We start from the raw sequence: 25,941 nt of genomic DNA on the forward strand, positions 1-25,941 counted from the left end.
ACCTGTTTGGAGTTGGTGAGATACAGCTTGGCAGCCAAGTTGATGATTTGCAGCTTAACAATGTCCTCCTCGTTAGTGAACGACTTGGCCATCTTCCTTAGAACATCCGGAGCAATCTTAGGCACGTGTTCACAATATTCTCCAATCAGCCACAGGATACTGGCCCGCGCCATCGGCACCTGAGAACACAAGTTGAAGGAATGATTGTGTGCATTTGCCTCTTTTACTGTCACTACACAGTGACGGGACTCGAAGAAATCAAAACGGGTTTTCGTTGTCGAGGTAAACAGTATTTCAAGAAAGCAGCAAACTCAGCTGAAACACAACAAATATTATAGAAGACTCTCCTAGACTGTAACAAGCCATAGTGGGAAAGACATCAGCAGTAGTTCGTGACAGCGACTCACCTGGATGTTGTCTGTTAGTTTGGCCATGTGCTTAATGATGTCGCTGTGCTTCTCTGGTTGCATCTGTAGCAGCTTCTTGATAACAACCACCGACTCTGCGACCACCAACTCTGCATAAGATGAGGAAGAGTTGCAATCAGGAATAAATGCTGACTCACTCATGGCTTTTATTCATCTTCTATTAATCCTAGATTGCTTGATTAAAATTAATTCAGCTCACTGAGGATATGCTCCGAGACAGGTTCCTCATTTTCACTCTTTATTTATTAAAGTGTTTCACGATTATTATCGAACCTCAATCATGTTTAAGAAATCAAATTAATGAGTTTGATTCGAGTAAAGCAGGAACCAATATTTCATACTCCTGTCCGTATCAGTTTATTCCTCCTACATAATATGCAATTTAGCCATCAAATAAAAAGTCTCACCATCTCGGTTGGACAGTAGCTGCACCAGACCGTTCAGACACGTGTCCCTCACCTCACCGATGTTGGTAGCACAGCGGCCGATTGCTTGGATTGTTGCAGCCACAAAATCTTTGTCCATGCTTCTAATGTATGTCTGCCAGACAACGACACAGACTCAGTACAGTAATACGTAACGGAAGGCTGTAGAATTTGTACTGCATTACAGATCTGCTCTTTAAAAAGCATGATTTATTCCTTCTGGTTCTACCTGAAATTCTCTGAGTATGGTAGAAATGTTGGTCTCATTGGCCAGATTAGTGAGAACCTCGAGCTGGAGAGGACAGAAATAAAACATTGCGTTCACACTCATCTCCAGAAACTGTTTGACATTTCTGAGTATAGTGAGAACACAGAAAGCAAACCTTCAGGACTTTGATCTGAGTTGGGTCTGTGGAGCGGATGTAAAAACTCTTCAGGTATGGTTCAAACATGCCCTGTAACACAAAGAGACAGGAAGGGGAAAAAAGGATCAGTGAACCTGCAGCAATGTCAGCATTTCATTGAAAATGCCACACAGAGAGAGAGAGAGAGAGATAGAAATACTATCAGGCGTAACTCACCCTTCTCTTAATCGTCATTGTTGCCACGTTCTGAAGGACGACATACTGGACTTCACTAAGGAAAAAGATGAATGGAGGAAAGACTGATGAGTAAAATGTCCTGGACAGCGAGACCATATTGAAAAAATATTGACTTTAGATCAAAATCATCATTATGCTGGAGACTGAAATCTCAGTGCTAAATAATTGTTGGATAACAAATACAATCTGACAAAACCCAACAGCATGATGATAGAAATGTGGAGGTAGCATTGACTTATAGCTGTTCTATTTATCATTGATTGACCATTGATTTTTAGTTGACAGCTGACAGCAGTGGTATTTAAAAGTCATTAACTTACAGTTGGGCAGGAGATAATTGTGTGGTAGACATTTACGTAACAGACAAATTCGGTCAAGTTTCTTCTTCATTTCAGTTGACACCAGCATTGCTTATAGTCCAGGTGATAAGTGAGAAAAGAAGTTCAGTGGTACAGCACCTAAAACCTGCAGTGTACCAAGAAGGACACTGTTGGGGACAAGAACTCAAAGTGGCATCATATATGCCGTCTGCTGCAACTAAGGATGGATTCAGTCAAGTGACTGGAGACCACTATGGTCAATTCAGAAGATTGTAAGTTGCGGCTCTGTTAAAGGCTGCTGGAGGAATTACAATGACAAAAAAGTCTCCTTAAAGCACACACCTCTGTGTCAGTGTGAAGGAGGCAGTGAGGAATAGGTTCAGCAATAGCAAAACAACCAAACATTTCTCTGAAATCCATTTTTTTAAGTAACTTGTTGTGCCTTACACATTCTTTTTAGCCTAACAAGGTGACATTGGATGTAGCAGTTACTCTGTTGTCAGGATGAATGAACAAACAGATCAGATTTTTAACAACAATCATGCAACAGACATGGTATTATAAAGTCAAGCCTAGGTTTTAAGAGATTGTGATTTCCTTCTCACATTGCTCTAAATGCAGCATTACCTCTGAACAGGTCGTGATGTGGTATCATTGTATCACCTTTCCTGTGTTATCATATAAATACGGACCATTTACCATTTACCATTATCATGTTTGGTTCAGGAGATGTGATCCAAAATGTGGTTATGGTGGACAATAAAAGTGTGTTTTTGCAATGATCATATTCCTAAAAACATTCATGGTCTCAAACTGTACAAGTGACCCAGTTTCGTGCTTGAAATGAAAAGTGATATAAAGTTCAGCAGAAATCCCCTGGTCTATTATAACCCATAGCTTACAGCTAACTAGCAAAAATGAAAGGCAACATAGCATGTGAAAAGCCTTCGTACACCTTGTAGCCAAAAGAGATTTGAAGGAAAATGACACAACATAATTCACAAAAAGCACCTAAAAACCTGTTTTTTACATTGTGTTATAGATGTAAGAATTCAGATTTGCTTCTGCTATTGAATTTTATCTATGAAGTAACAAACTGAACTGCTATTATATAGCCAAAATAATACTTATCTATGTGAGCTCCAGAATTAAATTTTTTTAAGGTTTGCTTTAATTTCTTTAAAAAAGGACATCTTGTGTTGTTTGTCAGATGCCTACAAATATACACAGAAAAATAGTAGCATTGTTGCTAACAATGTAGCTCTGAGGTAGCAGCTTAAAATTAGCCTGCCTGCTAGTTAGCTAGCTAAAGTTAGCTTAATAACAAAATGTTGAGAATAATGTGACTTTTCAAGCAACAGGTCAGTGTTATGTCTTATCATTCACCACAAAATGAAAAATTACAAAACACATTTCACATTAAGTCTCAAGTTAGAATTCTAAGTCAAAGATATTTGAAATTTCATACAGCTAATAAAATGTTTTTAAGGTCTATTTGAAGGTAAAACAGTACACAAACCTGACAAAAGGTAAAGTACTTAAAAGGTTTCTGCACTTTTCTTTTTTAAATATCTAGGCAATGTTATTCTGTGTAGTAAATCCATGTCATTGTTATGCGAGCTGCAACACCACAGACTCCATAGGATTTTGTCTAATGAAACATATTGTACAGAACAGTGGATTTCTGACAAATCCCCCACAGAGAGATGCTGCTGTTTGGTCGCTGCTGAATAATGATCCCATTACCGCACACCCAGAGCCACACGACCACTTGTTCAATAAAAAGCTGACAGGCTGCAGGACTTACAGCCAAGAGGCCACCGATGTGCTGTCATCACCCCTTATGGTTTATGCTTCCATGTTTACTTCAGCTTCACTGCGCTCCCTGTTTAATTTCACTTTCTGCTTCAGGGCTTCTGAGATTTGTTTTACTACCTGCACTTGTCATTTTGTTGTTGTCATACTGTTTTCCACTTTGCTGAGTTTCCAGTTAAAGTTTTTTATTGTTTTTTCAACAATCAACATGATACAAGCATACATATATACATATATATATATAGTACAACTTTGGCCAAAAGAAAATACAACACACATATCAAAAATAATAGTAATAAATAAAAATAAGTAACTAATTAACAAGAGGAAATAATTAAACAATAGTATTCACATTAATATTATTACTACTGATAATAATTAATACAATAAAATAAAATAAATAATTAACATAGGGAAAATAAGTACACTTAATAAAATAAAAGGGGAAGAGGTGGCGTTCAATGCATACAGTGGAATTTTCAGTACACTTATGAGTTCTGAGACCCTTGATATCGTATAAAATGCAAAAACCGAGACCATACCTCATAGAATTTTCCCTTACCATCATTCAGTCTGGCAATGAGATTCTCAAACGAGGCAGTGTCTGTCATTAATGTCAGCCATTCTGTAAAGCCAGGCCTCACTTGACTCTTCCAGTGTCGGAGGATAATTCTTAACGCAATAATAAAACCAGCTGAGGCCAGGGCACATGGCCAAGGTGGAGGCGTTTGACATACTAGGTAGTAGGAGAGATCGATCTCCAAGTAGACATAATCGGGGGGATTCTGGTATTGATGTATCCAGCCATTCTCCAGTTACATGAAGCACTTGTTTCCAAAAAGGAAAAACAAAAGAACAGTCCCACAAAAGATGTAAAAATGAACCTGTGTCACTCACACATTCCCAGCATGTGTTATCACTCATCAATCCCATTTTGTGGAGCTTAACAGGTGTGCAATTATATCTATGAATGACTTTATAATGCAGAAATTTATTGACTGCATCCCTCACGGACCAACTCACATTCTTTACCAGTTCCTCCCACGCTTCCTCATCTATCCTCGTATTCAGGTCTCTCTCCCAGATTTGTCTTATGTGCTTACTATCACCATACATATCATCAGCTATGATTGTATAAATAGTAGAGGCATTACGCTTAGATCCGGGCATTTTGAAATACTCAACCAACGTATTTGTGTCATCAGGTGAGATCTTTAAGCTCATTATACAGCTCCTCAGTTGCAGATACTTCCAGAAATCTGCTTTCTCCAGATCAAATTTTTGTTTTAGTTCTTCAAATGTCTGAAACAGGCCATTCACATACAGGTCACTAATTCTATTGATATTTTTGTTCAGCCAAGTAGTCCATATGATTGTTTCTCTACCAATCTTAATAGAAGGATTGTTCCAGATTCTATAGTGGGGTATATGAAGTAGTTTATGTATCTTTGCCCAAATTTCTCTGGAACACTGCAAAATTGGGTTTAGCCAACCTTTTCTCCTAAGTATCTGTGAAAATGTTTCAATTGGCCCAAATGGAAGCATCAATTCCCTTTCTATATCCACCCAACCTAGACTTGACCTTTCATCAGACCAGTGCTTAGAGAGTTTAAGTATCTCAAAAGACATTTTATACAACTCCACATTAGGCAAACCCAACCCCCCTTTGCTTCTAATGGTAAATAATTTTTCAAGTTTTAGATGAGGTTTCTTTCCATTCCATAGAAAGTCCCTGACAATTTGGTTGTACTGTTTAAAGAAAGAATTTGGGACCATTAATGGCACCATCATAGATATATAATTCACCTGAGGTGCTACCATCATTTTGATAGTGTTAATTTTTCCCCATAAGCTAAGATTAATCAGTTTCCACTTCTCCAAGTTAGCCTTGATACCCTGAAGTAATGGGATATAATTTGTTTGCACCATATCTTCAATATTTGGGGTAAGATGAATCACAAGATACTGCATCCCCGAGTCAATCCACTTAAACTTAAGCTCATCATTTATTGTCGATTGACACGTTCTCGACACTGGCATTACCTCTGACTTACCTAGGTTAATTTTATAACCTGAGATTTCAGAGAATGCTTCCATAGTCTTAAAAAAATCTTGGGCCCGAAGACGCAGGATCTACAGATAGCCAGAGGACATCATCCGCATATAGAAAAAGTTTATGCTCCCTACCGCCAGCCCTCACCCCTCTTATGCTTGTGTCTGTTCTAACTGCCACTGCAAGTGGTTCCAGGAATAAAATAAATAATAACGGAGAAAGAGGATCTCCCTGTTTTGCACCTCTGGTTACACTGAAAAATGACGAAACCATGCCATTACAGGCCTTAGGCTCAGCATATATTAACTGTATCCACTTAATGAATCCTCGTCCGAAACCAAATCTCCCTAGCGCATGCATCAAAAAATTCCACTCCACTCTATCAAACGCCTTCTCTGCGTCTAAAGAGAAGGCGGCGACGGATTCATCAGACTCTCTGCTTTGCCACATCAAGTGGAGATGGCGTCGTAAATTATCAGAGGAAGATCTACCTTTTAAAAATCCTACCTGATCTGAACCTATAATACATGGAATAATATGTTCAATACGCATAGAAAGAACTTTCGTGAGAATTTTATAATCTACATTAGCCAGGCTAATGGGACGATAACTGGCTGGGTCCACTGGATCTTTACCTTTCTTGAGAATGACAGAAATGACTGATTCCTTGAGAGTGTTCGGCAAACTACCTATTTCTAAGGCCTCTGAGTACACCTGAGTTAAGACAGGGGCTAGAATATCAACATATAATTTGTAAAACTCAATGGGAAACCCATCTAACCCAGGAGCTTTGCCTAATTGCATTGATTTTATGGCCTTTCTCACTTCCTCCTCTGTAACAGGGGTTTCCAGGTGCTGTGTCTGCTCTGAGGATAGATTTGGGAGCTCAATTTGGGAAAACCAGTTCTCCAGTTTTTCAGGGTTTGGAGGAGTATCAGACGTGTAGAGAGTTTTGTAAAAATCCCTGAACACCTGGTTAATTTCTTTGGCTGTGGTTACAATTTTTCCATTAATATCTCTAACACATGGTATAGTCAGTGAAGTCTCCTGTTTTTTTAATTGTCTTGCTAATAGCCTCCCTGCCTTTTCTCCACTCTCATAAAAGCTGCATTTTAGTCTAAACATGGCATATTCAGCCTTCTTACTGTATATACCATTGAGATTGTATTTCAGCTCACACACCTGCTTCAATAAATCCTCACAGTAGTTCTCTGACAATTCTCTTTCTTTCTGTTTTATTTCATTCTCCAATCCTATCATTGTCTGTTTATCTTGTTTCTTTTTCCTCGATGCTTCAGCAATAATTTTCCCCCTTATAAACGCCTTACAAGCCTCCCAGACTGTGCCTATTATGGGGGTAGAGCCAATATTAATCTGAACAAAAATTTTAAGATCTTCTGCTAATGTCTGTTTAAATACAGTATTTTGTAGAAGGGATGTATTAAGTCTCCACCTATTACTCCTGATGCTCTCAAGACAAGTAGAAATACTGAGCTCTACCATAGCATGGTCTGTTAGTGCTATTACACCAATGGCAATATCCTGTACAGCTTCAACCAGGTTCTTAGAAACTAGAAAATAGTCAATTCTGATTTATGATTATGAGAATAAAAGGTGTATTCCCGTTTATTCGGGTTTGTTAGTCTCCAGATGTCAACTACTCCAACATCTTCCTGGAGCTGATGTAGTGCTTGTCTGCCTTTTATTGGGGCTGGAGAATATCTAGATTTATCTAATACCAGGTCTAGAGTCTGATTAAAGTCTCCACCCAATATTATATTACCATCTTCAAATGATCCCAAAAGCCTGTTGACCTTATGAAAAAAATCGGGACTGTCTTCATTAGGGGCATAAATGTTGCATAGATTTAGTCTCCTCCCGTTAATTACAATTTCAATACATATAAGTCGCCCTTCCTCGTCTTTGTGTTCTTTAAGCAGAACAAAGTTCAGTTTCTTATGTAAAAGTATTGCAACTCCTCTTTTACTGCTATCAAATGAGCTATGAAAAACATGGCCTACCCATCCTCTTTTGAGTCTCATTGCCTCAGATTTCCTCATATGGGTCTCTTGGAGATAAACAACATCTGCCTGCCTCGCTTTAAGATAGAGAAGGCATTTCTTCAGTTTTGTTATGTTCTGTGTCCCATTAATGTTCCACGAAATCACCTTCATATAATCACTATTGGTCCCTTGTATGCTCATAAGTGTCACAAATCAAAATGGAGTGCCACCATTCAGACAGAAATAAAAGAAAGAGGATAAAAAACAAGCAGACAGAGAAAAGAAAATACAAAACGGCCATAAGCCTATCAAAACATTCAACAAACGTTCTCAACCACACCCCTAGAACTGGGATAAATAACAATGACCACCCCCAGCATTGACCCATAATCCCACACAAAACCTGCTCCCTCCTCTTCCTGAGGGAAACCCCACCCTCTACCTGATCCATGCAGCCCCTAAGCAGTGGTTACCCATCAATCCTCCTATTGTAGTAGGTTATTTAAGCCCTATTGCATGCAACAAGATGACCCCAACTATTAAATATCTTAAGTATAACACTTGTTATTGCAGTTATTAAAATGAGAGAACAGAACTTGTAAATTATAACCACAATTTCCATAAAGGTTATTATAAAATATTGAACCTTTTTAATGAAACTAAGCCTATGAAAGCCCAATAATGTAATTTTGCGTGACGAAATTAGGAATCTACATACGTGAAACCAATATTATTTAACCATTTGTCACACATTTAGAGATAAGCCTACCCCACAGTCACTCCGGGCCTTCTGTCTCCTTCTCAAGGAACTTTTGTGCCTTCTTGTGGTCTTCAAATGACATCTTCTGCCCCTTCCAGGTGAAGAAGAGCCTGGCAGGATAAGCGAGTGTGAATCGTATGTCCATTGCGTGAAGTTTCTTCCGTACGTCCGTGAACTTCCTCCTCCTCTCCGTCACAGCTTTCACTGCATCTGGAAAGAGTGAGATCTTTGAGCCTTTCCAGACCCGCGGTGTATTCTGCCTGTACCTCGTCTTCACAGCGGCCATCACCCGATCCCTCTCCAGCAGGGAGTGAAATCTTAAAACGATAGGTCGTGGCTGCGAGTTTCCCTCTGCTGGTTGTGGTCCAGGGCGAAAAGCACGCTGTATCTCGTTGTCAGCCAGCTGCACCCCCAGTGCCTCAGTAATACACTGACGAGCCAGCATCCTCAGATTGTCCCCTTGATTTTCCTTTATTCCAATCAGTTGCAGATTCATAAGCCTTTCCCTGGTCTCTGCCTCTTGGAGAGCCCTCTCTAGCTCGTCACATTGCTTCTCTCTCTTCTGCAATTCAGAGGACAGCCTCTCATTTTCCGTCTCCAAATGCACAAACCGGCCATCAGCTTCATCTAGACGCTCGTGTATGTTGTTAATGTCCGTGCTAGTTTTAGCTTGCGCTGATTTAACACTGGAGGCATCCTCTTGTAGCTGTTTAAGTATGCTGCTAAGTTGTGCCATCTCCTGCATGGTTTTCTCCAACGTAGCCTGGAGTCCCACCAGGGCACTCGTGGCCAAGCCAGCTGCTTCGTCTGGTGATACAGCCTTGGGTACAGCAGCGTTACCGTTAGCCACATTAGCCTGGGATTTAGCAGCTCTTCCCTTCGACTTGGTTGCCATGAATGAGATTAAAACACCGACTAAACACCTTAAACTTGTTCGTAGACTTGCTGTTCAATACTTCACACGCACTTATCTGTTTTTTAGGACTTGAACAATGAAATATTCATGAAAATCAGGAGTTTCTTCAAGGAGGAGAGCTCTATGCGGCCATCTTCCTCGGCGGCGTGAGGAACTTATTCCACTTTTGCTGAGTTTCATGGTCATTATAGTTTCCTCCTCTTTCATCCAGCGGTGTTTTTTTGTGCTGTTTCAACTTACTTTTCGTTCCATTCCAGATGAGACTTAAGGTGGCTGGTTCGAGCATGTTCGATTACTTTTGGAATACACTCGTATACAGATTAGAATCATTTCAAATAAAGTCAGTAGAGCTCACCTGTGGCTCCTCAGGAGACGGACCAGTGCCTTAGCGATCACACCAACCTCAGCTTTAGGAGCAAGGTGGAAATACAGCTGAGCCACAGCCATCACCACCTGGATAGTACAGAGAATGAGAAAACACACAGTAGGAGTAAATCGTATGCAGTGACACAAACTTGTAATTTCACAAACAATAAACATCTCTGTGTACTGTAGACTCAATTTTTAATGTGCTCTGATCTCTACTGAAAATCCATTCATTTCCATTTCCAATGCTTTACCACCTTATACTACACCATGTTGCAGTGCAGTTCGGATTTATTCTGAATGTGCGTGAATGTGTTGAATATGCATGAAGGAACAAAGGCAAATAGTGTTTTGCTGTGTTTTTGCCACTCTCAGCTGAAAGCCTCAGAAATAATCTGGCAACTGATTTATTCAAGTGACAGGATTGTGTTTATTTTAGTTGTTTAAATACTCCATCAGCATATTGCACACAACTTAAATCCGCTTTTACTCATGAAATGTACACACTGCAAATAACATATCACTTGATAAAGATGTTGGTCTTTACTGTGTCCTGAAGGAAACATCTGGTTCTTTGGATGTTAAATGCTTCACAATAAGCGTGTTGCCCAGCTACTAGCTGACTTTATCTGTTTGCTATGTGGTGCCAGAGAGCTTTTCAGAGGTTTTTTTTTTTTTTTTTTTAAAGGTGGTCATTTGATCCACTGTTGACATAAAGATATGGATTTTGAGACACTTTAAGCCTGCAATAACTGTTGTTGAGGGCACAGAAATATTGACATATCGTCACCAAATATGAAACTTTTAACAAACATTTAGTTATTTACACATGCACTAGAGACGGACCAACACCTGATGAAGCTCAGACCAAATACGTCACACAAATAAGAGTTGGAAAAGGAAGTCAATTGTTAATTATTCAATAGATGCAAAAAGCGAATAAAGAGCTCAGTGATCGGTGTCTACACTACAAGTGAGACAAGCATATTTTCTGCTTGTGTGTTTTTTCATTTTTATGTCACCCAGAAGCCAGCTGGACAACAGCAGTACAAAGGCTGAATAATGTGTGACGGGGGAATTTTCTAACACCGAACGTGGAACAAACAGGCCACCCAAGGTGACCACAGCAGCACTAATGTAGTGTGATGCTTTATTAATTTCCCTTGGGAAATTGTAACTCGTCCCCATTTCTGAGGGAGAGGTCAGCTCTGATTAAGTGTCTTGCTGAAGGACATAAAACTGTTTAAATACCTGAGTGACACGGGCTTCATAATGTGAATAAAGGTTGTGCATATGGAGACCTCATCGATGTAGAATAGTGTTGGAGAAGAAACGGTTATGATCTCAACCGTGGCAACTGACTCAAGATGACAGTTAATTGACTGTGCTGCGTTCCACTGCTGTCAGATGTGTAAATTTAGCGGACTCACAGCTGCGTTGCGGCTCTGCAGGAGTGGTTTAGTGTTCCTCAGCAGCAGTCGGTGGTCTGGATCCATCACGTATGGCTTCCTCTTGGCCATCGCAGCCACCTCGGCTTTCTTCTCCTTCTCCTCCTCGTCTTCATCCTCATCTTCATCTGAGCCGTAGAAGGTCTTCTCCCCGCCGCCTCCCTCCTCCAGCAGGGACTCCTGCAAAGGCATGAGATGATTAAAGGCCAGTCTATGGGATCGATGTGCGCTAATCACACTGCGAAAATTCAAAATCTTGCCAAGTCTATTTGTCTTATTTTTAGTCAGAATGTCTCATCCCACTCGACTTAAGATACACACGTGGACAAAATTGTTGGTACCCCTCAGTTAAAGAAGGAAAAACCCACAATTCTCACTGAAATCACTTGAAACTCACAAAAGTAACAATAAATAAAAATTTATTGAAAATTAAAATAATCAAAAACAGTCATTACTTTTGAATTGTTGATTAACATAATTATTTAAAAAAACAAACTAATGAAACAGGCCTGGACAAAAATGATGGTACCTCTATAAAAGATTGAAAACTATTTGACCAGAGTGACATGATTAACTCAGGTGTGTCATTTAATTGACATCACAGGTGTTTCCAAACTCATAATCAGTCAGTCTGCCTATTTAAAGGGAGACAAGTAGTCACCCTGCTGTTTGGTGAAAAGGTGTGTACCACACTGAACATGGACAACAGAAAGCGAAGGAGAGAATTGTCCCAGGACATCCGAAAAAAAATGATAGACAAACATCTTAAAGGTAAAGGCTATAAGACCATCTCTAAACAGCTTGAAGTTCCTGTGACAACAGTGGCTCATATTATTCAGAAGTTCAAGACCCACGGGACAGTAGCCAACCTCCCTGGACGTGGCCGCAAGAGGAAAATTGATGACAAATTGAAGAGACGGATCGTTGGAATTGTATCCAAAGAGCACAGAGCAACCTCCAAAGAAATTAAAGGTGAACTCCAAGGCCAAGGTACATCGGTGTCAGATCGCACCATTCGTCGTTGTTTGAGCCAAAGTGGACTTCATGGGAGACGACCAAGGAGGACACCACTGCTGAAAAAAACTCATAAAAAAGCCAGACTGGAATTTGCAAAAATGCATGTTGACAAGCCACAAAGCTTCTGGGAGAATGTCCTTTGGACAGATGAGACCAAACTGGAGCTTTTTGGTAAGGCACATCAACTCTATGTTCATAGACTCAAAAACCAAGCATACGAAGAAAAGAACACTGTCCCGACGGTGAAACATGGAGGAGGCTCAGTAATGTTTTGGGGCTGCTTTGCTGCATCTGGCACAGGGTGTCTTGAAAGTGTGCAAGGTACGATGAAATCTGAAGACTATCAAGGCATTCTGGAGAGAAATGTGCTGCCTAGTGTCAGAAAGCTTGGTCTCAGTCGCAGGTCATGGGTCTTCCAACAGGACAACGATCCAAAACACACAGCCAAAAACACCCAAGAATGGCTGAGAGAAAAGCGTTGGACTATTCTAAAGTGGCCTTCTATGAGCCCAGATCTGAATCCCATTGAACATATGTGGAAGGAGCTGAAACATGCCATTTGGAGAAGACACCCATCAAACCTGAGACAACTGGAGCTGTTTGCTCATGAGGAGTGGGCCAAAATACCTGTTGACAGCTGCAGAACGCTCATTGACAAATACAGAAATCGTTTAATTGCAGTGATTGCCTCAAAAGGTTGTGCAACAAAATATTAAGTTATGGGTACCATCATTTTTGTCCAGCCCTATTTCATTAGTTTGTTTTTTTAAATAATTATGTTAATCAACAATTCAAAAGTGATGGCTGATTTTGATTATTTAATTTTCAATAAATTTTATTTATTGTTACTTTTGTGAGTTTCAAGTGATTTCAGTGAGAATTGTGGGTTTTTCCTTCTTTAACTGAGGGGTACCAACAATTTTGTCCACGTGTGTAAATTCACTGAACAAATGACATTTCAGCAAGATGGAGGGATTTGTTTTAAGACAGTGCATCTTAAATATATTTAGTCAAACAATCTTGAAATTATCTTGTTTTAAGTTGAGTTTTACAAGAAAACTCAAAATATGTTTAACCCTCATGTTGTCCTGTGGGTCAAATTGACCTGTTTTAAAGTTTGAAAATGTGGGAAAAAATATATCTTCATAGTGAAACTTCTGATGTCCACATTTTCAACATTTTTGGGAAATATTTGAAAATTTTCTTGTGGAAAAAAGAAATGTTAAAAATGTTTATTTAAATGTTTGATGTTTTTAAAATGTTTTCTTTTTTGTGAAGGTTCTTAAAGAAGATATTAAAAGTTTTACTGATATATATGTAGTCACTTTAGATATTTTTAGGATTTTTTTGGAATATTTTTACTCATTTTTTGAAAATATTTAAAAGAATTTTCATGCCAAATTTTGTGGATTTTCTTTTTTTTTTTTTTAATAAAACTTTTAAGGAAAAAATTCAAGGAATTATTGGAGTTTTCTTCCTGAAGTTTTTGCAAATTTTCTGAAATTTGGGGATTTTTCTTGTTGAATTTTTGGATTTTTTTTCAGATAAGTAAACAATATTTTTTGGTGCCTGTAAATGAGGACAGCAGGAGGGCTAATACATCTCAAATTAGGAGGTTACATGAAAGCAAAAATCTTTTTTTGAGTGAAAAACTGCTTTTGTCAGCATATCTGGCTTATTTTAAGACACCTAAGCTTGACAATCCTAGTAAAACATATATTAAAAGAAGTTTTCCCAGCTAATTTTAAGATCTCAATATTATAATTATCATATCTTATTTCAACAAATCTTACCAAGCCATTTTTCACTTGTTCTTATTGGCAGATTTTTTTCTTGTTTTGAGAAGAGCATTTTTTCCAGTGCAATGAAGATTTTCAAAGAGGACAGCAGGCCACCATATACTTCCATTCATACTACAATATGCATAGTACAAGTTTGGTGTCGTTGAGGTGTGTCAAGCACTATGGAACAAAATGGGTGGACAATGCAAAGGATTTCTGCCGAATTAGAACTTTGTTCTGTATCATCAACACAAAGCATGGACAAATAAAAGCTCCCCCAAAGTGCAGCATTACCTACCTTAATTACAACTATTGAAAGATGAATTACAATGGTGAGGAACTGGGAATTACATTGCTCAGCTTCTTCTCAAAGCATTTGGTCTCCCGGTGTATGCACAATTTGCAGACTAGCTTGAGCAAATGACAAAATTCACATTATGTGGATTCTTGCAGACACGTTAATGTGGAAAAGAAGAATTGGCCTTTCAGAGATTCTTGGTGGTCAGACTTCCCAAGATAGAAAATGTACTGCATGGAAAGTCATTGCTCACTGTTTAAATAATCACGAAAAGTCACCAGACAGTAAAAAGCAGCTACACTGAGAATCCTTATCTGAAGGCTTCCTCCTGTTATACAAACATGACGTCCAAAATCATTTTACCAGTTTGTCACCACATGCACAGGAAATTACTCCCATAACGATGTTGTGAAAAATGGCACTACTTGTTAGTTTAGAGAAAAAAAACCCAACAGGTGGGTCTGAAAACTGATAAACAAACAGAAATAAGTTGGCAACAGTGAAAGAGGAAGATAATGATAGACTTATTGTTACACTGCACAGTCACTGTAGCAGAAGTGGAGGACTTTAATTAATCCAACAAAATGAAAGTTGTAATATTGCAAGACATGCACGTATACACTTTTGTTGCACGCTAATCTCCTAGTATGCAATTTATATGCAAATTAGTTGTTGATGATGACAAGACATGATGAGTACACTTAACAAACTTCTGGGTTTGTTAGTTCATGTGAACTGCTGTAACATGGAACTATGAATCATTCTTTGACATATGCAAGTGTAAGCAGCGTCAGTATGTGTCGTAATAATTCAGATTTAGAAGAACTTTACTGTCCATCACAAAACAATATAAATTAGTGTTTAGTAACAAATTATTAAAAGAAAAAAAACCCACATACTATGTGCTATGGTAAAAAGCTATATTATCACAGCTGTCCTAACAAAAATCCCTCAGATAACAAAATGATGATAAGACCACACAAAAATGACAACATTGATAGTCATTTATCTGGCAAAATCCCCAAACAATCTCGAGTTCCAGCTTCTCATAAGTAATTTTAAGACATTTTAAGTCATTTTATAGATAAAATTACTGCAGAAAAATGTCAGAATAACACTAATGGAAATTATTTGTGGTGAATGCTCTACTTGCTTCTTCATTGTGTGTGTGTCAGGTACTCACGTTGATGTTTGGGTTGAGGAACTGGGTTCTAGCGTAACGCGTCAACATGTTGATGATGACGACCTGACCCCACTCCTCCACATCGATGAGCAGATTGCACAGCTTCCTGTAGTTCTTGTGGATCAGGTCGATGCGCTCTGGACAAACCTCCTCAAAGGCCATAACGACGCTTCCTGCCACCAGCTGCAACACATTTTCAGTCACTTCTCAGCAGATGATGTTGGGATAGTATTCCTAAATACCAACTCTGCCCATGCAGTTTACTATTAAGTCTGCAAGAACCCTATGAATGGTGTCTGGAGCCTGTGTCTGTTTTCCTCTGAAAATGCTTATGCAGAAAGTGCAAGGTGAAGAGGGAGGCTGGTTAAACAAATGATAAGCCTTGAAACAAGTGAGGCATTGAATGCAATCTGGTGCTGTGCACAGCAGCTGGTCCTGATATTTTGTGCACTCTGTGGTTTCCGAAATTGTATTTCTATTTGTTTAGGGGAAAAAAGCTGCTGGAGAAAATATTGAACCAACTATGTGAACAGAGGAAAAACCAACCGTGGTTTTGTCAGCAAGGAGTTTCTCTATGACTTCAATCAGCTGGTCTTTTTGTTCAGGATCCAAACTGAGAGGAGAGAAGAATAAATCAGCCAAATGCACAAAACAAGATTTATTTGAGATTGGTCTGACAAAAAAAACAAAAAACAAAAAACACATTCCCATAATAATTAACCACGCCCGACGGGTATGTCGGCGGGGTTATTGCATTCGGTGTGGTATCTGGCTGGGTAAGTATGTATGTATGTATGTATGTATGTATGTGGCTATGTCCGGTCCGATATCTCTGCAACCGCTGAAGTCAGCATAATCAAACTTGGCACTGAAGATCAGTTTAAGGTCTCCTGCTCAGTTGTGGAGTTACAGGTCAGCAGATCAAGTAGGGAGGGAGATACGTACGATGATCAAAATTGATACATATTGCATCAGTTGTATAGGGAGGACAGGGTCTTCGCCAGCAGAGGGCATGGTTCTGCCCTCTACTGAGGGCTCATCTAGTTAGTAAATCCAGTGAGTTGACATAAGTTTGTTATTGAGGCTGAAAGCTACATCAGTCGTGGTAGAGTTGTACCTGTACAGTTTGGGGATTGCATGAGCAGCTGTCTTCCTGACATAAGGAGACATATCCGAAGCAGCTTCTTTGATAGCCAACATCATTATGGGGACGATGATTGTAACTCGTATACTGGAAAGGACTCGCAGGGCGCTGGCTCTGATCAGCTGGTTTGGATCCTGCAGAGAGGCAGAGCAAAAACATCATACATATGTATATACTGTGTGTGATGTTACGCTCTTGCCCAACAGAGATCAAACAAGACTACAGCCATATAACCAGCCATAGGCGCAGATTTTGCTTGAACAGTGGAGGGGGAAACATTAGGTGGGATCTAGCACTCATTTTATGCATCCTGCTGGATGTTTATGCAATAATTTATGATTAGAATGTCTTTATGTGAAAGAAAACACAGCATTCAGGGGTTAATTCATACTGTAATGGAATATGATGCACCAAGGCTCTCAACAATCTTGCATTGCTTTTAAATGTTTGTTCTCATGTAGACCAGCTATTCTTATTTAATAGCATTCCTGGTGAATCTCCACACACATAGGAATGACTTACTCTTTGGTCCTCTTCTATGTCTTTAATCTGGGGAAGTAATCTCTTTAAATGTGCATGTGGCACCCTTTGACATCAATAATAAATTAATTACTAATGAATTCACTGAATTTAAAACTCATGGACTTTAATGCCTCAGATGTGTTTCACAAAGATTTCTGCTCAAGTTCAAAACTTCCTGGACATTCAAAACATCTCACGTATATCTGTGTGTGATATGCGGGAGAAAAAAGGGCCTATCCCTGGGGCATCTAGAAGTAAATATTAAAGCAGTCTTTCGTGTTTTTGGGAGGGTCAAATGCACGTTCTAAATATTAAGAGGGACGTTTCCTCTGTGCCCACTCTGAAGTCTGCACCAATACCAGCAGGTCTGTGAAGTTGTGTCTAAACATGTAGTTCTGTGAGCCAAATGCTAAAATCAGCACGCTGACATGCTCACTGTGGCGACACTAGCAGGTATCCTACAGTACATACCATGGTCACCATCATCGTTTAGCAATTTAGCATGCTAACATGTGCCTATTAGCACTGAATGCTAACTACCGGAATGTCATCAGTTACATGTATTTGGTCACATTTATCAACATATCGTACAACCTTCCTTGATTTGACCTGATGATGGTGCTAGATGAAAAGTCAAGACAGAGTAATTTATAGTCTATAGTCTTTGCGGCATGATTGTAGAAAATTTCAGCAGCAATTAATCCAAAGGTGTAGAGAAGTTTCAATCAAAAATGAGAAGAATTAATCATCTGGAAGTTCTTAAGATCTTTGTGACATCAATACATCAAGTAGATGTTGAGAAATGACAGTAAATAAAGTCTTTTTCAGGCATGGGATACATAACATCTTCATCAGTCTGTCAAAGTGACGGCATTCTGTCATCCAGACATCACGTCACTTCACCGCTGATGTTCCTCACGGCTTTATTTAGACATACTCACCACAGAGTGAGAGGAAGCTGAGCGATATTTACCATTCACATGAGAACAGACATTACACCAAATAATGTATAAGGCCTAATAACGGAATGACAAACAAAAGACTAAATAAGAACTAACAGCAGATTATCAAAGCGTCCAATTAACTAAAAGCCTAGTTTATTTATGATTCCATAAACACTGAAGATTCTGTTTATGTGTGACAATAATCTAACTCCTACTAAGAACAGTGTGACCTGCTGTTGGATCCTGATTGATCTACCATCATGTGGGAACATTTTATAATTCTAACTATTTAATGAAGTTACTGCTGTTATTCCATGTGTAAAGGTACATAACTCTCTGTCTTTGGAGACGCTAATATGGATGTTGCTGTGGTCTGATGCTGCCAGTCTGTAATAAACTCAGAGAAAAGAGTCCTAAGAAGCTCAACTAAACCCTGTGTAAATGAGCACAGTATGAAGTACCACTGGATCCTGATCCTGTCTTCATGTCGGGGATAATTCAGAATTACAAGTAATTAATGGAGTTACTGCCTCATGTTCTCATGTGGAATTTGCTGTTGTCTGACTGCAACTGTTTTTGAATGAATCTTGGTGCTGAAATGTGGAACAAAAGCCTCGATCACTTCACTAAACTTGAAGCACCATCACTTGTGTGTGGTAAAGTCTAGGCTTGTAACCGTGTTAAAAGTGATACAGAATTGTTGTCTGACCTTGTAAGATTGTCAATAATCGACTTGCACTGAACAGTGATCAGGTTGCTCATTCAGACATGAATGAGCAACCTGATCACTTTTCATTCAGACATGAAGCTGACACATGCAGTTGCTGTCAGACGAACACTAGACTAGAAGAAAGCTGAAGTCACAAGAATTTTTTCTCCATCTAATAGTTTTCAAGATATTACATTCAAAACTGTATGTTAACCCCATGACTGTACTAAAAGAAAGCAAGAGGAGTCGTTATGATTCATCTCATGCAGATCATGAATTTCAAAACCATTGCTGGATGTATTTCCATCATGGTCATCCACATAACAGCGCTACCAAGACTGAAACCCTACAGTGAGTCTGAAACCCACAATTTTGATAGACGTCTGAAGCATTGTCACTTCTAAACCGCCGTACCTTCAAGCCTCGCTGGAATGTGGAAATAGAGAGCAGAGCGAGATCCTGCTGCTCCTCAGCGTAACGCACCAAGTAAACATAGACCAGCTTCTTCACCTGGAGAGAGGAGCAGTAAGATGGAAAGAGGCTCATAAAAATCTAAATTATGCAGATTAGGTCAATTATTTTCTCTGAGATAAATCTGAAGTGGAGAGATAAAGCACAGTGATAAAATCCTCAAAAAGAGGAGAGGAAAATTGCAATTTTATTCAGGAGAGATAAAAATAAAACCCCAAAGGGATTTTAAAAAAATGTGATAAGATACTATAATGCATAAATTACAAGCATGGAAAATAAAAAATAAAATAAAGAAGCGTCACTACAGAAAGCACAATTTAACCACATGAAACAACACAAGCAAAACAAGCAAAGTCTCTTAATACATAAAGCAACATGAAACTGGGTTCATTACAAACCTCTATGTTTTTACAGGCCACATTTTTCACCACAGCAGGGAACAGATCTGATGCATTTTTACCTCGAGCGATCATCTGCAGAGAAAAAAGATTTCACAAGGTGAAATTTTTCAAGAGTTTCAGTCATTTGCAAGAGCAGTGCAACATTTTTTCTATTTTATTTTAGTCGCTTTTCATGCTTTTCCTTTTCCTTTCGTCTTTTCTGTCCTGCAGGGATGATGAATGAAAAGCTGTGTGAGGAGCTTCAGAAGGAGGAATCTGACACAGATTATGAATAATTAACAGCTGACTGCACCATTTGCATCTCTTACCATTGTATTTATTTTATTATATTATAACTGTGTTTGCTTTTGTCTCATAGATTAAGAATATTAGATCTCTTAACATGACAAGATTGTAGCTATGGGGCATTCAGTTAGATTGTGGTTTTATATTGAGAACTTTACCATTCAAATGATTTGAGATTAGTATGCACTTGTCTTTTCTGAAAGTCAGAGTAAATTTGTCCTTTAGTCACAGTGTGCAGCCGTACCTGCTGATCAGTGAAATCCCAAAGTAAACATTATTTATACTCACAGCCACGATCCGCTTCATTGCCTCCAGCTTTAGGGAGTCTTTGTTGCTGTCCAGCATCTCTTTCAAGTCGTCATGTCTGTGGGAAGAAAACACTGAAAATTAGCTCAACGCATGGTTTTGCTTATTTTTAACAGGACACGAAAACTGGGTAAAAAAACAACACTGACTACAGAAGGCCTCTAAGAAGACATTAAAATCTGCTTTACAGTTTCCACTCTGTGCTGCAAATTTATCAAAGTCTGCAAGTGTGACCCAGAAATTATTCTCTTTGAAGTGGGAAATCTGGCTAGCAAAATGTGGAAACCTTTGAAATTGCAGCGCATAAAAGCTGGATAATTAGAAAGTGACATAATCCCTGAAACATGTTGACTTCTCACAGACAGATAGCAGATATTTTTGTACAAACAATAGAAGCAGCATTGTTGGATTAGAAAAGTTTTGCTCCAGAAGGCCCAGCACAACTCTAAATAATCAGCATCATACAAGCTTGTTTTGTTAATATTTAGGTGAGACAACTCACAATTATGAGAAAATTCCAGTAATTTTAGTGTTCAAATGACTAGTCAGCTTTATGATCAGTCATTTACAGCTAAAGTCTGTGATAACACAGTGAATGTCTTCAGTGAATATCTCCCATCAGTCTGCTAGATGTCCGTTCTGTGTGCACTGAAGAAACATCCAATGTTTGTACACAGACCTGATTCTGTAAATGAGAAACAAACTAAATAGCTCAGACGGATCCACAAAACACATACAGCAGACAAGGTTTGTTTGTGCTCATGTACAGTGAGCCCCTATGTACCGGACAGCCTTATGAATCCCTGCATGTTCTGGTTCTGGATATATTTTGAAGTGGATGGTTTTTGTGCAGCAGCAGCTTACGGAGCAGGTGTAAGAAGCAGTGGCAACCGCTCATCCCTGTTTAAAGAGGAAATGTCAACTGTGAACCCAGTTTCAGCACCATTTCACTCTGTTTCTTTGCTCAAACACTCAGACCAAGATTCCCATCCTCCACTGGGTTCCTTAATGCTGCAACCACTGCAGCAGGTCACCACAGAAGTTGGTTCGGACTCTGTAGTGCTCCAGGTTAGTAAAAATACAACTAAACTATAAATTTTTGATAGATTTTACTTGCTGCGTTTGTGTGCTTACATTCTCTTCAATAAATTACATTTTACATAACAATGTATGCTTTGCTTCATCTATGAGAAAGAGACATCCACTTGTGTGCTGTATAGGGCTGGGACATTTTACTTTCATTGCACTTGCTCAGTTGTTAGCATCATTGTCATTGCAATGCGTGTCCATGATTGTTGGTTACTTCTGAAGGAAGAGTTGTGGTTTGGATGTTGAGTTCTCATATCAACAAACATTCTCAGTTTTTTTTATCTCTCTTTAAATCAGCAACAAACTCAAGAATTGATCAAGCAGCAACCGTGGGTGCTAAAAAAGGAAGCCAACATGGAAGTGCCAAAAGCTGCAATTCTTTGAATGTCCACTTGAGGCTGATTCAAAAACAAAGTCAATCTCAATACACTTACCGGCCACTTCATTAGATGCACCTTTTCAATGACTTGTTGACACAAATAGCTAATCAGTCCATCACATGGCCGCAACACAATATATTTAGGCATGTAGACGTGGTCAAGACAACTTGTTGAGGTTCAAACTGAGCATCAGAATGGGGATAAAAGGGGATTTAAGGGACTTTGAACACATGGTTGTTGGTGCCAGATGGGCTCGTTTGAGTATTTCAGAAACTGCTGATCTACTGGCATTTTCACACAAAACCAGCTCTAGGATTTACAGAGAATCATCCGAAAAAGAGAAAATATCCAGTGAACTGCTAGCCTAGCCGCGCTAGACCCAGCTCTTAAGACACAAGGCTCTAGGAACGCTCGACAGGGAAGGAGGCAGGCTAAAAGGTTGTCTTTCAAATCACTCTGCAGCAATTGGGTAGGTATACAACCAATCAGCGCAACGAATAGGCTGACGTAGTTCCTAGAGCACCGGCGGATTGTGGCTAAGTCCCATTAACTTCCCAACCAGCGGAGCCAACTGGTATATTAAGGATTTGCCATATCCCGTCGGCATAAGTCCAAATACGTCTTTCTTCTCAATGAAACACTTCAGTGCCGTCCTTTGTTTATCTTTCAAGTTGAATTTTAGCTTCAAACTTTTAAGGGCTGTGGCCACAGCTGAGTCGAAAGATAACTGTGCGCCGGTTGTTTCTGTCAGAATCGTCGCGCCTCAGTCGTCACTTAGTTACGCCCGCCTTCTGACTCTACACTTCATGGTGGTTCGTCCGGCCAGTTTTAGGAGCATCCAACCTCGAGCCTTATGGAGGGTAACTAGACCCACCCTGGCAGAGAATTAAATTCGTTGCCATGGGTTGTCTAACGCGGCTAGGTTAGTGAACTGCAGTTGTGTGGACCAAAATGCCTTGTTGATGTGGGAGGTCACAGGAGAATGGACAGACTGGTTCCTGATGATAAAAAAGCAAAAGTAACTCAAATAACCACTTGTTACAACCAAGGAATGCAGAATACTGTGTCTGAACACACAACACGCCCAACCTTGAAGAAGATGGACTATAGCAGCAGAAGACCACATCGGTGCCACTCTTGTCAGCTATGAACAGGAAACTGAGGCTACAATTCACACAGGCTAACCAAAATTAGACAACAAAAGTTTGGAAAAACATTGCCTGGTCTGATGGGTCATGATTTTAGCTGCAATATTCAGATGGTAGGGTTGATAATCTGACGTAAAGAGCATGAAAGCATGGATCCATCCTGCCTTGTATCAACGGCTCAGGATTGCTGGTGGTGTAATAACGTCGGGGGTATTTTCTTACCATACTTTGGGCCCCTTAGTACCAACTGAGCATCATTTAAACGCCACAACCTACCTCAGTATTGTTGCTAACCATGTCCATCCCTTTGTGACCACAGTGTACCCATCTTCTGATGGCTTCTTCCAGCAAAGCTCAAATTAAACTGGTTTCTTGAACATGACAAAATGTTCACTGTACTCCAATGGCCTCCACAGTCACCAGAACTCAATCCAATAGAGCACCTTTGGGAAGAGGTGTAACGGGAGATTGGCATAATGGATGTGCAGCCAACAAATCTGCAACGGCCTGATGCTATCATGTCAATATTAACAAAAATCTCCGAAATGTTTCTATTCCATCCAGTATGCCATGAAGAATTAAGGCAGTTCTGAAGGCAAAATGGGGTCCAACCTTTTACAACGTGGACCTGATAGAGTGGCCAGGAAGTGTCGACTGCCATGTTAAAATGGCCAATAAAAGTGTTCACAAACTGGTATAAAAACTATTTTGGTCTCTGTAGTTAATTTTCTTGTCAATGACAACTGCTCAGGTGGTGAATCTTTTTTGAACTCACCAATTCAAATTGTATTAAGAGTTACTGTTACGCATAATTAAAGCTGTGGCCACTCTGTGACAGGAGGATAATCTATTACAAGTACAGATTCCCAGCTTCTGATAAAATTCTAAAAATAAGAGTGGTGATGTGTATAATTATACAATTACATAATTTAGATAAATTTATGGACTATTTATTATGGAGATAACCTAGACGGGGCTATACAATTTAAACATGATCAAAAATGTACAGTCCCATGTTTTTCAACTTCAGCTCCACTGGAAGCAAGCCAAGTTCTTGTACGTGTGTGGATTTTCTGGTTTACTTGGTTTCAAAGAGACAAAATAGATCATCTTCAGTCATGCTAGCAGTCGCTCCCTTAGGCTGCACTCAGACAAATTTAAATGTTGACCTGCTGGGATTGACTCACTTGCAGAGTCTGGCTTAAAGGTTTTTCTTCCAAGCCTGCAAGCATTTCTTGAAGTGAGACATGACGAAAGTGTTACGATATTTTGTCCCTAATGAACATGCTTTTCAACATACAGTAATCAAAGAAGATATCACCAGTGTGCATGCTGTGGCTGTTTTCCCAGCTGTCCTGTGAATCTGCATATTGACTAGTGTAACCCTGCCTTGTTCTCTGGCCTTGTTCATCCATCATCTCATCTGTGACAAGGGAACAGACCTGTCATCTCACACATGAGAAGCAAGATCCTTGTCTGAGTGGATCTAGGCTGACATTTCCACCCTGCTGCAGTGCAAACACACATAAACAACACTGACAGCTTCTACCAAACCTGCCAGGAGGAGCCTGCAAACAACAGCTACACAGAGCCAGCAGATCGCCGCAGACTAGATGACTGCTGCAGCTGCCAAGATAAGGACACCAGGCTTATTGAATGGTGAAACACTGATCAATGACGTGTTCAAACAGCCTAAATATCAGTTTTGCTGTCTTTAAATAACCGAAGACAATAACACCTCACTTATTTCCAGTTCATGACAATAAAATCACTGCTATAAGCCTTCAGTAGCTTTTTATGCAACAAAGATACACCAAACAATGCATTTTCTTTGTAATGAGCTGAAGACACAAATCATATTGACTTAATTTGTTCTTATTTTGGATATAGAGACAATAGACATAGATAAATGCCACTCTAAACATGACGCTGTTAGCCAAGTGGCTAAGTCAGTGTTATTGCTCCTCATCCAAGTGTTGACTTATTCATAATAATAACAAGAAAATGATGCAATGAAAAAAAAGCGCAGGCAGTCGAAACATAAAACTAAGAAACAGACTAAGTCCATTTGGTTTTGAACTGTTTCCATGTGGGACTGTGGTGTTAATTAAAGACTGAGAGCAACAGTGAGTTTGCACATCAGATCTCTGATGCTTTGCTGTCAGAGTCTTTATGCCTGATCGATAGAACGACATAGCACCACTTCAAGCATACAAGCAAACCCACTTGAAAACAGAGCGAACATCCCAGCAGACAAAAAGATTTTCCGGTGGGACACAGTGTCATCGTCTCGTTGTCATCTGGAGGTGTGGGAATGGAAGGTGGGGTTGGCTGCCGGTGGGTGGGGTGGTTCAGTAGCTGCAGATCGGCACATTTTCCCCAACTAGTTTCCAAGGCAACAAAGGATGCAATAAAATGAAGTTAAGCGATTTCCTGCCTTCCTGCAGAGGCTTTGTTGCATCTGACAATGTTTCCACAAGGGACTGAAGGTCTTTGGCGAAGAAACTCAGTGAACTACTTCCAGGACCTCGCAAAGAATCTGTAGCGAACAGAGAATCGAAGCTCTGATTTATGTCGCTCACACTGCTGTTAAGCAGGACAGAGATGAAGGGTGGAGGGTATGTTTTTTTTAGCACGATTTGTTTTCGTTTTAGTTGCATTATTTCTTTTTTTAATGTAAAAATGATGGGCTTCTGATGTAGAAAGTACTACTATGAGAGGGGTCGATGTAAAACTCTCCCCCCCCCCATACTCCTTTAGGAATGCCAGTACTTTGTAAAACATTTATCAGATGTAAATTGTCACCAAATGTGGTGAATCAATTATCTGGAGAGTTATTACTGTATGTCTGATATGTCGCATCCTATCAGAAATAATGATAAGACAGCAATTTAACGAATTTATTCGAACAATACTTATGGGTAAGGTTTGAGATTTATACATGCATTTATCATGGCCACCATCAGAATAAATCTGAATCAAACCTTCCAAACAAATGTATGTTCCTGAAAGAGAATTTTCAAGAAGGTCAGAATTCTGACCTTAAAAATAAAAATAAAAATAAAAAAAATTCTATGCTATAGTGTAGCCTTGGAGAGAGTATGCACTCCCTGACTGGTTTTGAATG

The 25,941-nt window shown here is 39.5% G+C and overlaps 1 protein-coding gene across 8 annotated transcripts in view; it reads right to left on the reverse strand.

Moving 5' to 3' along the window:
* The window catches only part of LOC110966579 (adaptor related protein complex 3 subunit beta 2), a 74,683-nt gene that overhangs the window by 26,607 nt on the left and 22,135 nt on the right, over nt 1–25,941 (reverse strand). For all 8 annotated transcript variants that reach the window (XM_022215997.2, XM_051951768.1, XM_022215998.2 and 5 more), the window contains exons 2-15: nt 20,180–20,255; nt 19,604–19,678; nt 19,149–19,244; nt 16,533–16,693; nt 15,962–16,028; nt 15,416–15,598; nt 11,119–11,316; nt 9,678–9,775; nt 1,435–1,489; nt 1,237–1,308; nt 1,083–1,145; nt 836–968; nt 408–517; nt 3–179 (exon numbers count right to left, since the gene is read on the reverse strand). In XM_022215997.2, coding sequence (XP_022071689.1) covers nt 3–179; nt 408–517; nt 836–968; nt 1,083–1,145; nt 1,237–1,308; nt 1,435–1,489; nt 9,678–9,775; nt 11,119–11,316; nt 15,416–15,598; nt 15,962–16,028; nt 16,533–16,693; nt 19,149–19,244; nt 19,604–19,678; nt 20,180–20,255 — 1,564 coding nt within the window. The remainder of the gene's footprint in view (nt 1–2; nt 180–407; nt 518–835; nt 969–1,082; nt 1,146–1,236; nt 1,309–1,434; nt 1,490–9,677; nt 9,776–11,118; nt 11,317–15,415; nt 15,599–15,961; nt 16,029–16,532; nt 16,694–19,148; nt 19,245–19,603; nt 19,679–20,179; nt 20,256–25,941) is intronic.

This window comes from Acanthochromis polyacanthus, chromosome 8, assembly GCF_021347895.1.
Source record: "Acanthochromis polyacanthus isolate Apoly-LR-REF ecotype Palm Island chromosome 8, KAUST_Apoly_ChrSc, whole genome shotgun sequence".
NCBI lineage: Eukaryota > Metazoa > Chordata > Actinopteri > Pomacentridae > Acanthochromis > Acanthochromis polyacanthus.